Here is an 11790-nt window from a genome sequence, read left to right on the forward strand (position 1 = left end):
CCTCAATGGCGTGCTGGCAGGCAGACTCCTGGTATTTGTTATCTACAGGAGGAAATTACATAATCCGGCAAATTTTTTAGGTTAGGACACACCTTCGAGACACTTCTGAATCCTGCACGCGAACACTTTGCACGGGTCTTTCTTGGGCATAGGGGCGAAAATAAAAACTAACCGACTGGTAAAACGCTTCGTTTAGTATTAATTGCGGAAAACTTTTTCCAGTCTTCTAGTGGAAAATTTACTGTCGTTGTAGTGGATTTTAGCCACTTGTAGTTGGTACAGTTAGTGAATTGATAACCCCATTATTGTTTACATTTTTTTAATATACAAAATTAATGTAGTTTTATAAAAATTGTAATATGGAGCCTGAAAAACAGGTGGGGGTGCGGGGGAAAGTGGTTAATGCCCAAAGTCGGGCAATTATCGCCAATGTGTTGAAATTTATGATGAAAGAAGCAGAAACTCAGGCTCCTGTTGTGCCCCTTGCCCACTACAGGCAAAGAGTATTACTGGCAACTGGAGTATCAGAAAAAATTTATAGACAAGTCAGTAAGGAAATGAAACTTATAGAAAAGGGCGAACTTAAAGGGTTCACGAGCCCTGGGCGTAGAAGGAGGAGCAAAAGTGGCTGTGACAGAGTTAAGAATGAAGATGTTGAAGAAATGCTTGAAATCGTCCTTACTGAATAGGGAAAGCACAGCCAACTATACAACATAGTTGGCTATGTTATGTTATGTTCTATTGAATAAAGATTAATTTAACATTTTAACCTTCTTTATTGAATAAAATCTCTTTATGTAATAATACAACTTGCCCTTTTCACTCTGTGAGATGACTAATTACTTGCACTTTTTTCAAACACTAACCTCATCAGAATTCAATAAATACATAATATAAAAACCAAATTGCTAATAATAATGACTTATTTTACACCTTATTTACACACAGTTCAGTCATCTAAAACAATGACGTCGTGTTTAAGCTCCCCTAGTACGATAACGTCGTCATCCTCCTCAAGAACTTTTTCTTCTTCGGGGAACGCTTTAGTAATTAATGTGTCCACCAAATCTGAATTCTTGATGAACACAGGTTTAACTTCACTCTTTATCCCATTTTCGGGGGTTACATTAACCACTGCCGATTCTAGCAAATGTGCATTTTTTATCACTAAAGGATCAGTTTCTGCATCGAAACCATTGGGAAGTGCATCTTCACCCTCACAGAACCGTATCTCAGGTTGAAGAATTTCATTAGTGTCATCACAAATTTTTTCTCCAACCGCATTATCAGTCGTTTCTAAGTGTGAAAGAGTTTCTAAATTTGATTCATCAAGCTCTTTCTTTTCCTCAACCGAATTTTTCGGTTTTCTGCCTCGCCTTTTAGGCTGTGTTAACCTTATTTCAGATTTTTGAATCAGATTATCATAGTCAATTTTATTCCTGTTTACCACAATATCTGCTCGAATTATGTCCTCAAAATCGATGAGACCTTAAACAGAAACCGTAACTGGCAACCAGCAATACACCAAGATGTGGCTTTACTTGTTCCTCACACTGTACACTCGACAAAATTTAGCAAAAAGGGGGTACCTTCTGAGTTTGCAGGGTCTATGTCTGGTTCAGACACATTCGTTTCAGGCGCAACCTCAAAATCCTCGTCGGTGGAGGCCCCCCTGGCCTCGGTCTCCTCTTCGTCGAGACCGTAATAGTCAAAGTCTGCGGTCAACGAGGGGGCTTTTTTACGCTCCCGGAGACTGTATTTCTTGGGGGCTGGCTGTGAACGCTGTTGCACATCGAACTCCACGTCACTATCACTGTCGTTGTCGTCACTATCGCACCTTCTTGAGCGTTTTCTTACCATCTTTGCAAGTTTGAGGTTATGTGCGTTTATTTATTTTTAGTTTTTTAGCGATTGACGGTAAGGAGAGATCAAGGGCGATCTAGTAGCGCGATTTTAGGTGCATTGTTTTATGGTTTTTAGACATTTCCGTGAAAATTTTCACTATTTTCGATTATTGTTTTGTGGGGGCGGAGGGACGCGAGATTGACAGCGCGGTAAATTTAAACATTTCATTTCATTTATTTCGTGAATTAATTGCATGGCATTCTTAAAGAGTACAGACTAGGGTAAATGTTTAGTTTAGGGACTTATTAATGCGCATGTCCCAAATCCGACGCGTGCGAGTGAATGCACTTGCGTAAGCGCTGATGCCAAATTGCTGGACAAATACGCGGGAAAGTTATTTCAGTCAACATGGGTGGCCGAGGTGTACCCGCGAATACGTTTATTGTTAATGTAGACGAAATATTAACTGATGATGGAATAAGGAATGAATTTTTCAACTATAAGAGACTCAGTTTCAAAAGTATAACTGATTCTATTCGGTGGTGTGCCAGGCATCGTTTAATCCATAATAGCCTCAGATGTGCCCCCTGTGAAGAACCAATGTCTTTTGTCGTTCGGCACCAATTAGGCGATGGATTTCGGTGGCAATGTAAAATTTGTGGTGCATCATCAAGTCTCCGTAAAGATTCGTTTTTCTCTCGAAGTCACCTATCTCTGGAGCAAATTGTTACAATTGTTTATGGTTGGGCAAGGAATGACGAACAATTTCGAATAATTTGCGAAGCAGAGATCTCTTCAAATACCCGAAATACTATTGTAGATTGGTGTTCTTTTTGCCGAGATATCTGCGAGCAATTTTTAGTCGATCATCCTTCAGAGGTAGGGGGCTTTGACGTGAATGGGGAACCGAAAACGGTAGAAATCGATGAGAGCAAGTTTTTCCACCGCAAATACCATCGCGGACAGTGGTGACCAGGACATTGGGTATTTGGGGGCATAGAAAGGGGCACAGGACATTGCTTCTTAGTAGAAGTGCCAGATCGTACCGCGAATACGCTGACAAATATAATAAGAAGGTAAGTATGGTGATTATTTGCACAATGGTATGGCTTGTAGATACATAGTTGCTTTTTTATATTATCTTAGTATGTGAAAATGACCGTGGCTTATGGTTTTGGGGTAGTTAGCATTTTAGTTGATTGGTACTTTTTCCTTGCGTAAATGACATCTATCCTACGCTTACGCTAATTATAAAATTATAAATTCTTTTTTTTAACAGGAAATATTTTACAAAATTTTTTTTGAGTTTGTTCTTTTTTTTACTTACTTGGTATTTAAGAATTTTACAATATTTCGATTTATATTACCTGGCACAATCATTGTGAGCGATGGTTGGAGGGCTCACCATGACTTAAACCAAATCGGTGGTGTAATTATTAAATATTTAGCCAATTTTTTAATTATGTTGTCAAGAGTTATGTACATGTTGTATTTACATATCTATTTCACAGGTTATCATTCATGAGCAGAATTTTGTCAATCCTAATGATCCAGAGATTCACACCCAAAATGTAGAGAATCTCTGGATGAGAACGAAGCACAAATTGCGCCGGCAATTTGGAACGTCAGAAGATCTTTTTGTTTCGTATCTCCACGAATTTATTTGGCGAAATAAATTTCGCCAGGTTCGTGATTATTTATTTAATGAATTTTTGTTATGTATAGTGGAACAATACCCCATTTAATTTACATTTAAAGTTTTATTTGTTTTGTTTTTTTTTATATAATTATATGTATTTGTTAACAATAACCAATCCATCCTGAATACCATATATCTTATGTTAATTGAATTTTTGCGTTTAAGTTTATGGTGAGATTATTTAGTTTATAATATGGTTTAAATGTGAATATGAATAAAATTGTATTTTTGCAATAATCAAGTAACTATCTAGATAATACGAATGCAAGTACGCTGAAAAAGTTGCCTATCACATGAGAAAGTAACGTGCACAATCTGACATCAGCGCTGTAAAGAATTCAACTTTTCTAAGCATGCGCATTAATAAGTCCTTAAACTAAACATTTACCCAGACTAGTAACTTGCTGTACTTTTGGGATTGGCGTTTATATTTTGAGTTCATTTTATACAAAAACTTTTTGAACTCAACTGAGGCGGTTAGAAGCAGAGGGGCGCAAATTTTTGTGCAAAGTGACCTTCCTACAGCACAGTACGACAGTACTTACACCCCTTTGCTTCACAGTCGTAGACTTATTTCTAAACTAACCTTAGAGTCTAGTCGTTTTCGAAAGCAGTTTTCCGTCTTTCTGGAAGCTCGTTACGGGTTACGATGGCGTCCTCTCGTCACATTTTCGATTTCAGTCAATTTAGCACTAAACACACGCGAAACACTTTAAAACACGAAAGACTAAAGGACGCCGGACGCTCCATAAAACAAGATTTGCACCAACCAGACACAGAACGTGTGACGTCCAGCGAACGGCGTTTCATTGGTGGATTCGTGATTGCGCGGGTCATTAACACTGAACGCGGGTAATTTGAAATGTGGTAAAATCTCTCAGTTGGAAAATTAATTGTTACTCATTATAAAAACCTGTCATTGTTGCTCTCATTATTCTTGAAGGACAATAAAAAAATCCCAATTGTACTATTTACAGTTTTATTTAGATTTTACAAAAATGTGCAATAAATAACGAGGTGCTCATTGATGGTAACAGTCCCTTTGACTAGATTACCAGCCGTAGTTGGCGTAGGCGGAGGCATAGGAGATGTGCGATACGGCGGGGGCGGCGGAGTAGGCAACTCCGAGTCTGGCCACGGGGGCGGCGATGGCCGGGGCGTGGTAGGCGGCGACGGCGGGCGCGTGGTAGGCGCTGTAGGCTGGGGCGGCGACGGCTCCGTGGTAGGTGCTGAAGGCGGGAGCGGCGCCGTAAGCGATGGCGGGGGCGGCGGCGGCGAACCTCACTCCGGGGTTGGAGACGCGGATGTCGGCTTTACGGACGCTGGAGAAGGGGGTGTCGATGGATTTGGAGTAGGTGGAGACTTGGCCCAAGTTGCCGAAGCTGCGGATGATGTTGGAGTGCTGGGAGGTGATGGCGGGGGCGGCCAAGGCGGGGGCGGCGTAAGCCACAGCCGGGGCGGCGAGGCGGCCGTGGAAGGTGCTGCCGAGGACGGGGGCGGCCAAGGGAGCGGCGCCGTAGGCGAGGGCGGGGGCGGCGCTGTAAGCACCGAGGTAACCGGCGTTGGCGCAAGCCAAAGCGGCGCACAAAACTACGAGCTGCAATTTAAATTAATTAATTTAAGTGAATTTGATTTAATTAAATTTGTATAAGTACCCTGAATGCCATTTTGTTGTTGGACTGTTGGTTTTTGAATGATGGTGAGTTTAGGGTTTGGTGCGTTTTTATAGTTTGGCAATAAACCAGTTTTGGGATAAAACGACTCAATTGTGGTCAATTGCGAAATTTGGTTTAATGAGAACAAGTTCATGACTTTATGATATTTGACTTAACAAATGTGCACAGCAGAAAACGCGAAACTTTTGTCGATTATTTTTTTGTACAATTTTATGAACCTTTCCTGCTTACATAAGATAATAGATAATAGACCATTAAACAAGAGATCAAATGCTGCTAAACTATTTCGCGGATATTTTCTTTAGAAATGACGCAATATTTTTATAATTCTCTTTTTCTAATTTTTCAAAACGGAAGTTAGGACATTGATTTTTCTTCTCGTATATGGAGTCATAGAGACGTGGATGGCACTTACATGGAAACTTTTTTTTCCATAATAAAAAATTCAATTGTAATGCCTTTATACACAAATAAGAAATAACTCTTAGAGTTTTTTTAACATGAAAAATAAGCACATAAAGAAATAATATTTTATGTAACATTTAAACTCAGTTGGGGACCAAAAGTCGCAGGAAAGTTTTAAATTAAGATAACGTTGAAAATGACTTGAAGTTAAAATAAATTTAAAAAAATAAATTTTATTTAAAATAAATATTTATTATAGATGAACTTAACTAATCTATAGAAAAGCCGGTCTCGCGAATGTTACGAGGATTTCCTAGATTTGAAGGCTGTGCTTGATGTTACAGTTAGTTACATTCAATAAATTTTCCTAATGCAAATTACAGAATTTCAAAAAGTTGTAGAATTACATTAGTATCCACCTTCTTCATCTCATGCTAATTTTTCTTATGTAGGGCAAGACACGCCCGAATAAAACCTACCTTATCTTATAGCTGTCTAGAATAATTTAAAATTGCACAACAAATAAATGTAAAATAACACAAAAAAACAAGTTTTAACAAAGGTTGTACAAGCCCAACACGCTTTTAATTACCCTTTTAACATTACAAAATTTGTTGGGATATTCATACTGTACACTGTCATTCTAATTCCGTTTATTCATATTAAGTACTACATACTACTAGGTCAAGTCCGAATAACTCTTAAGAAAAAAAATCCGATTTATCTATTTGAATTCTCTTATTGAACCCACATTTATTAAGCAATCACAGTTCCATTCTTGTGTTACTGTTAACCTTAACATAGTGGTATATTGTGGTCTAGATCAAGACATATCCTTGTACTTGAAATGAACTTGTTATTGCAATATCGCAATACTCGATATAGGTTCGCACTTTGTCAAAATGAAAAGTTGCCTCCCGAACCAGTTTCTCGCCAAAACCTCCCCAAACAATAGCCACTATAAAAGCGACCAAACCCAAAAGTCTAGCACATTCGTCGACCAACTCCCAGACAAACACAAAAAATGGCATTCAGGGTACTTATACTAATTTAATTAAATCAAATTCACTTAAATTAAATAATTTAAATTTCAGCTCGTAGTTTTGTGCGCCGCTTTGGCTTGCGCCAACGCCGGTTACCTCGGTGCTTACAGCGCCGCCCCCGCCCTCGCCTACGGCGCCGCTCCCTTGGCCGCCCCCGTCCTCGGCAGCACCTTCCACGGCCGCCTCGCCGCCCCAGCTGTGGCTTACGCCGCCCCCGCCTTGGCCGCCCCCGCCATCACCTCCCAGCACTCCAACATCATCCGCAGCTTCGGCAACTTGGGCCAAGTCTCCACCTACTCCAAATCCATCGACACCCCCTTCTCCAGCGTCCGTAAAGCCGACATCCGCGTCTCCAACCCCGGAGTGAGGTTCGCCGCCGCCGCCCCCGCCATCGCCTACGGCGCCGCCCCAGCCTTCAGCACCTACCACGGAGCCGTCGCCGCCCCAGCCTACAGCGCCTACCACGCGCCCGCCGTCGCCGCCTACCATGCCCCAGCCATCGCCGCCCCTGCCGTCGCTGCCTACCATGCCCCAGCCATCGCCGCCCCCGCCGTCGGTGTTGCCTACTCCGCCGCCCCCGCCGTAGCTCACTTCAACTACGCCTCTGCTTACAGCAACTACGGCTGGTAAATAATACACCACAATGACTGCGTTTTTTATTTATTGTTACATTTATTTATTTATTTGTCTCAAAAATAAAGAATAATATTTAAGTGAAAATTGGAAAAGTTCCGTCAGTTATTTATTACTTACCTTCGAAAACTCATATATCTATCTAAGTTTATGCACTTTTCTGAGTTTGGAACTCTCAAAGTCTCCAAACTTTTTTTAAAGTGCAAAAAAACGTCAGTTGGACCGATTTTACAATTGATTTTTCTGATTTTTGTCGATTTACGATTCCTGGAATTTTTATCTGATAATAGCTCCGAACATCTATTACTATTATTAAGTGTAGTATCATTGGAAAACTATTTTTATTTTCTGTGCTTTGCAAAAAAGGTCATAGTCCTGCGATTAATAGTTTATAGAAAATTGCTAATAAATGGAAAAATTTAAAAAACCTATTTCTGTTTATAACTTGAAAACTATCATGAATTTTGTTGTTTTCTCGACGCAGTCGATTCTTGGGAACCTCTTCATATTGATTTAAATCAAAATATATCCATTTTGTTGAGCAATTTTGTCGTAAACACAAATTAAAATGAAAAGAAAAATTCTCAACAGCAAATCGATAATTAATGTTTGATTTTTCCGAGCGTTACAGTGCGGACAAAAGTCGTCCCATTTATCATAAAAAATAAGTGCATTAGGAATGTTTTAAATAAAATTAAAAAACGACTTTTAAGAATAAACGAAACTAATTTCATTATGATAGTTTATTAAGCTCTTGAATTCACTGCTTCATGAAAATAAGGAAATTGTGATGAAATTATCAAACCATGAGTATAAGCAATATTTTATTGGTAAGCAAAGATCTAAACATAGACCTACGAGTAGCCTGAAAAATATAAATTAAAATTAAAATAACAACAAAATGCAAAACTCACTGACTTATAAATTATCGAGGAAAATATTCAAGTGTAAGATCTAGCACTAAACCGTCTAAATTAAAATTCAAAGAAATTTGACAAAAACACTTAATTTTAAAAAAAATTAATAACTCGTTACAGAAGTAAAAATTCCAGCTGCGTGTTAGCAAATGATTTGAAACAAGAAATAATAAAAATTGTAACAAATATAAAATAAGAACAATATTCCACTCGACACAAAAAATATGAAACATCTCCTAAAAGTTTTCACAAACGTGCGGCTGAAGGTAAACTTGAATGAAAAGAAAAATAATGAAGTTGGCTTTTTATACTTTACTAAGACATAACGAGCTACATTTACTTCAACTAGACAAAATTATGCCATTCAAATACCTGCTTATTATTGTATAAAATAGTAACAAGGAATTTTTTAATTATTTTTGGAAAAAAATCAAAAAAATCGGAAAAAACAGGCCCAGACATTTTTCCCTTAGAACATGTATTGTTTATCTTGATTGAAAGTGATTTATAAGGATTTTTTTAAGTTTTTTACATCGTTTAGAATAAAATAAAAGGGGACTTGGCTTACTGCCTTATAAATATTCCGTCTGAAATGACAGTAAATTACAAAGTAGACATACCAGAAGTCTCTAATAAAAATACAAACAACTTTAATGAAGAAAAATATTATAGCCCAACTGAGTGTTTTCTTGCAACAAGCCCGTCTCTAATTTGACTTGCGACTAAAAAATTACAATAAAATCGTTAAATGAACAAAATTCATTGGTCTTCTCCTTTTTGAATTTTATAAATTAAAGTATTACATAAAAGTGCCGCAATTTTGACTCTACTATTTTTGTGTTTTCCCAACTTTACAAGTTCAAGTTATTTAGTATTATTATTTGCCATTAATTGTGGATAATAAGGCAAAATACGACCATGCGGACCGAAGAATCTGGAATATGATTTTGGGAAATTGCGAAATTAAAAACCACTTACCGCAATAAACGTTGGTAAAGAGAGCGTAAACAAATTAATTGCTGTAATTTTGATCGGTTTGCGACAACGACAGCCCAAAATAAGCAAATTTTTCGCAACACTTCGGTCCTGGTGCATCCATTGTGACTCGTAGGCTGCGTTCGGAATCAAATAACTCTACGAAACCCAAGTGAAATATTTTTTTTGTTGGTAACATTTTAACTGTTTTTTTTAATATCTCAATCCTAGATTATAAACTCTTTTTAAAATACGTTTCCGACAGCAACGTGTTTTCACTATTTTAAAACACGCCTCCCATAGCAACGTGTTTTAAATTAATGTCTTCACTATTTTAAAACACGCTTCCCATAGCAACGTGATTTAAATTAAAATGTTCCAACAAAATAACGAAAACGCTTAAAATTCTCGGGTGTCTAGGTATGTAACTCGCATGCGCTCGTTGCATAACGACATTTATTAATAACTATACCTTAACTTCAATTTCGTTACCGAACCAACAGTACAACAAAATCTCACTCAACATGCCCATCATGTAGGCAAAATGAGTGAGAGCGGTGGTGTTTATCGAGTTGATCTAATAGAAAAAAGTGATTAATTTTCCAAGTGATTTTCACACTTACTAGACTTAGCTGAAACATGGTTAAAGCGAGAGCGGCCGTGCTCGTGGCTATTTGCCCTAAAATAATAAAATTGAAGATGTTGTTAGTGACTTTTGCAAGGCTGCAAAAATTGTTTCGAGTCATGAAATTATTTATTAATTTATAAGTACCGTAAAATTTCCTTGTGGTGTTTGATACACTGTATCAATTTTGGCCCAAAACCGACGTCAAGACTCCTCAAGTCGTCACAAAGAATCTCACATTGGGCCGAAATGAACATCATGAAGGCGAAAATCAAAGTGTCCAAGTTCAAATTAGCGATAGTTATGTTCCAAATGCAAATGAACTGGTAGCAGTAGGCGATTTCGTAGTTGGGGCTTTGCTTGCTGTTGAAAGGATACCAAGCTTCGAAGGGCAACCGCCGATTTTTGATCATTTTGTCCAAAAGCGGTTCAAGCGTCCACATAGCCACATTGAAGTAAACAATAATGGAAAAACAAAGGTAGGCCAGTTTCCAGCGACGAAGGGGCGCTTGGATGATTTTTAGCTGTTGCCGAGTTTTGGGGTGAAACTGGTAAGTGTTCAAAGTCTGCAGAATCTCCTTTATCAGGGGTAGGTTGCGTACGAAAACGTATCTCTTAACGAGGGCCAGGATGTTGGTTGTTGCCACAAATATGGTACCCGTCAAAGCCTCCAAGTCCGAATAAACGTAGAAAATGTTTATGACTTGCGATAAATTGTGGCCGCCGACGATTGTAATTGTCGTGAATATGGAATAGAAGAGGTAATAGTTGCGTTTGTAAACTCCGTATCCTCGGGGCCACAACCCGACAGATCTTAGTAGAAGGAGGTTTATTCGGATCGGACATCTCCAGTCGAATTTTTCCATTGAAATATTGTTTGAAGCACTTAGGACAACAAATAAATGCATAAAACAAGTTCATGTCGAGCTTTTTATAGTGCTTTCAGTCACTCACAGGCCTAATCGCCTGTGCAAATAAAACACTGGACATAGTAAAGTAACATACGCAAAACTATAATTTTTGATAGACTATGGTTACAAATGTTTTCAGTTTATGCTACAACAAAGAAATTTCGCAGATATATTTTGTGATTTATTATTAATATCGGTAAAATTAAAGAGGAAACTACTTGTTTTATGTAATAGATAGTGCATGCAGACATTGAGCCGCCATTTGCATGCGATTACTAAAGTTCAAAGTAAACGAGAAGCGGAAAATTGCACGAAAATCAATTCCGACGTAAAATTACGACTTGCAGACTTGCTACTCGTATTCTTGCTCAAAAACTGTTACCTAGATTCGCGGGAAACTGGCTGCAATACCAGACCTAATTTCGTAAATTTTCAGCTTTATTATAGTGTTTTATTTAGTGAATATTAATGCTAATAAGTAATAACTTTGGTAATGTAATAATAATGCACTGTAGATTTTGGTCTTAACGGGAGAAAAGTGAGTCTCTCACAATACCTTTGACAAAGTGCTCAAATTTTGTTAACGTCAAGTTTTCCTTAAAAATCCTTAAAGCAATAAATATCAGACGTGATTTTCGTCGTGGTTTGTTAATTTTTTTATTTCAATGTTAAAATGCTCTAATCAAGTTTCACACATAACTTAGGTATTTTCTGCTTTCTTTTGGCAAAATTTTTCAATTTAATTAGTTTCTTTGCAAGGAGGCGCCCCCTGATATAAGAAAAACCGCTGAAGACATACATGTTCCTATTTCAAGTGTGAGATTATTTGCCTGCTTTTCGCAAAACTTCTCAAATTTTGTAAGTATTTTTTAGGGTGTTCTGCTTTGGCAAATGGTAAAATTTTTTAGTTTTTCAGTAAAAAAATACTCTAGTGCTACTTCTGTAAGTTTTTTAATGAAAAGCATTCCAAAATTCGTCGAAAGTAACCCATATTTCATGTAATTTTGCCATTTTCCTGTTAGAAAATTATGGAATTAAATGTTTGTCATCAATAGAATGCT

The 11790-nt window shown here is 37.8% G+C and overlaps 4 protein-coding genes across 4 annotated transcripts; 1 reads left to right on the forward strand and 3 right to left on the reverse strand.

Annotated features, from left to right (window-relative positions):
* Positions 1-92: 92 nt before the first annotated feature.
* Positions 93-2128, reverse strand: LOC103312638 (hypothetical protein). Its single transcript, XM_008193753.3, has 2 exons — positions 1590-2128; positions 93-1488 (listed from the first exon to the last, which is right to left on the reverse strand). Exons 1-2 carry the CDS (start codon positions 1858-1860, stop codon positions 950-952), a joined length of 810 nt encoding a protein of 269 aa, XP_008191975.2. The 5' UTR covers positions 1861-2128; the 3' UTR covers positions 93-949.
* Positions 2129-4506: 2378 nt separating this feature from the next.
* Positions 4507-5356, reverse strand: LOC658927 (pupal cuticle protein C1B). The gene is made up of 2 exons (XM_965274.4): positions 5200-5356; positions 4507-5141 (listed from the first exon to the last, which is right to left on the reverse strand). The coding sequence occupies exons 1-2, from the start codon at positions 5209-5211 to the stop codon at positions 4596-4598; spliced, it is 558 nt and encodes a 185-aa protein (XP_970367.1). The 5' UTR covers positions 5212-5356; the 3' UTR covers positions 4507-4595.
* Positions 5357-6520: 1164 nt separating this feature from the next.
* On the forward strand, positions 6521-7388 carry LOC658856 (pupal cuticle protein C1B). The gene is made up of 2 exons (XM_965208.5): positions 6521-6661; positions 6720-7388. The coding sequence occupies exons 1-2, from the start codon at positions 6650-6652 to the stop codon at positions 7296-7298; spliced, it is 591 nt and encodes a 196-aa protein (XP_970301.1). The 5' UTR covers positions 6521-6649; the 3' UTR covers positions 7299-7388.
* A 638-nt stretch (positions 7389-8026) lies between these two features.
* Positions 8027-10952, reverse strand: LOC100141798 (odorant receptor 25). The gene is made up of 5 exons (XM_064355710.1): positions 9966-10952; positions 9817-9916; positions 9666-9770; positions 9197-9352; positions 8027-9152 (listed from the first exon to the last, which is right to left on the reverse strand). Exons 1-5 carry the CDS (start codon positions 10724-10726, stop codon positions 9096-9098), a joined length of 1179 nt encoding a protein of 392 aa, XP_064211780.1. The 5' UTR covers positions 10727-10952; the 3' UTR covers positions 8027-9095.
* Between the last annotated feature and the right edge of the window lie 838 nt (positions 10953-11790).

This window comes from Tribolium castaneum, chromosome 1, assembly GCF_031307605.1.
Source record: "Tribolium castaneum strain GA2 chromosome 1, icTriCast1.1, whole genome shotgun sequence".
Classification (NCBI taxonomy): domain Eukaryota; kingdom Metazoa; phylum Arthropoda; class Insecta; order Coleoptera; family Tenebrionidae; genus Tribolium; species Tribolium castaneum.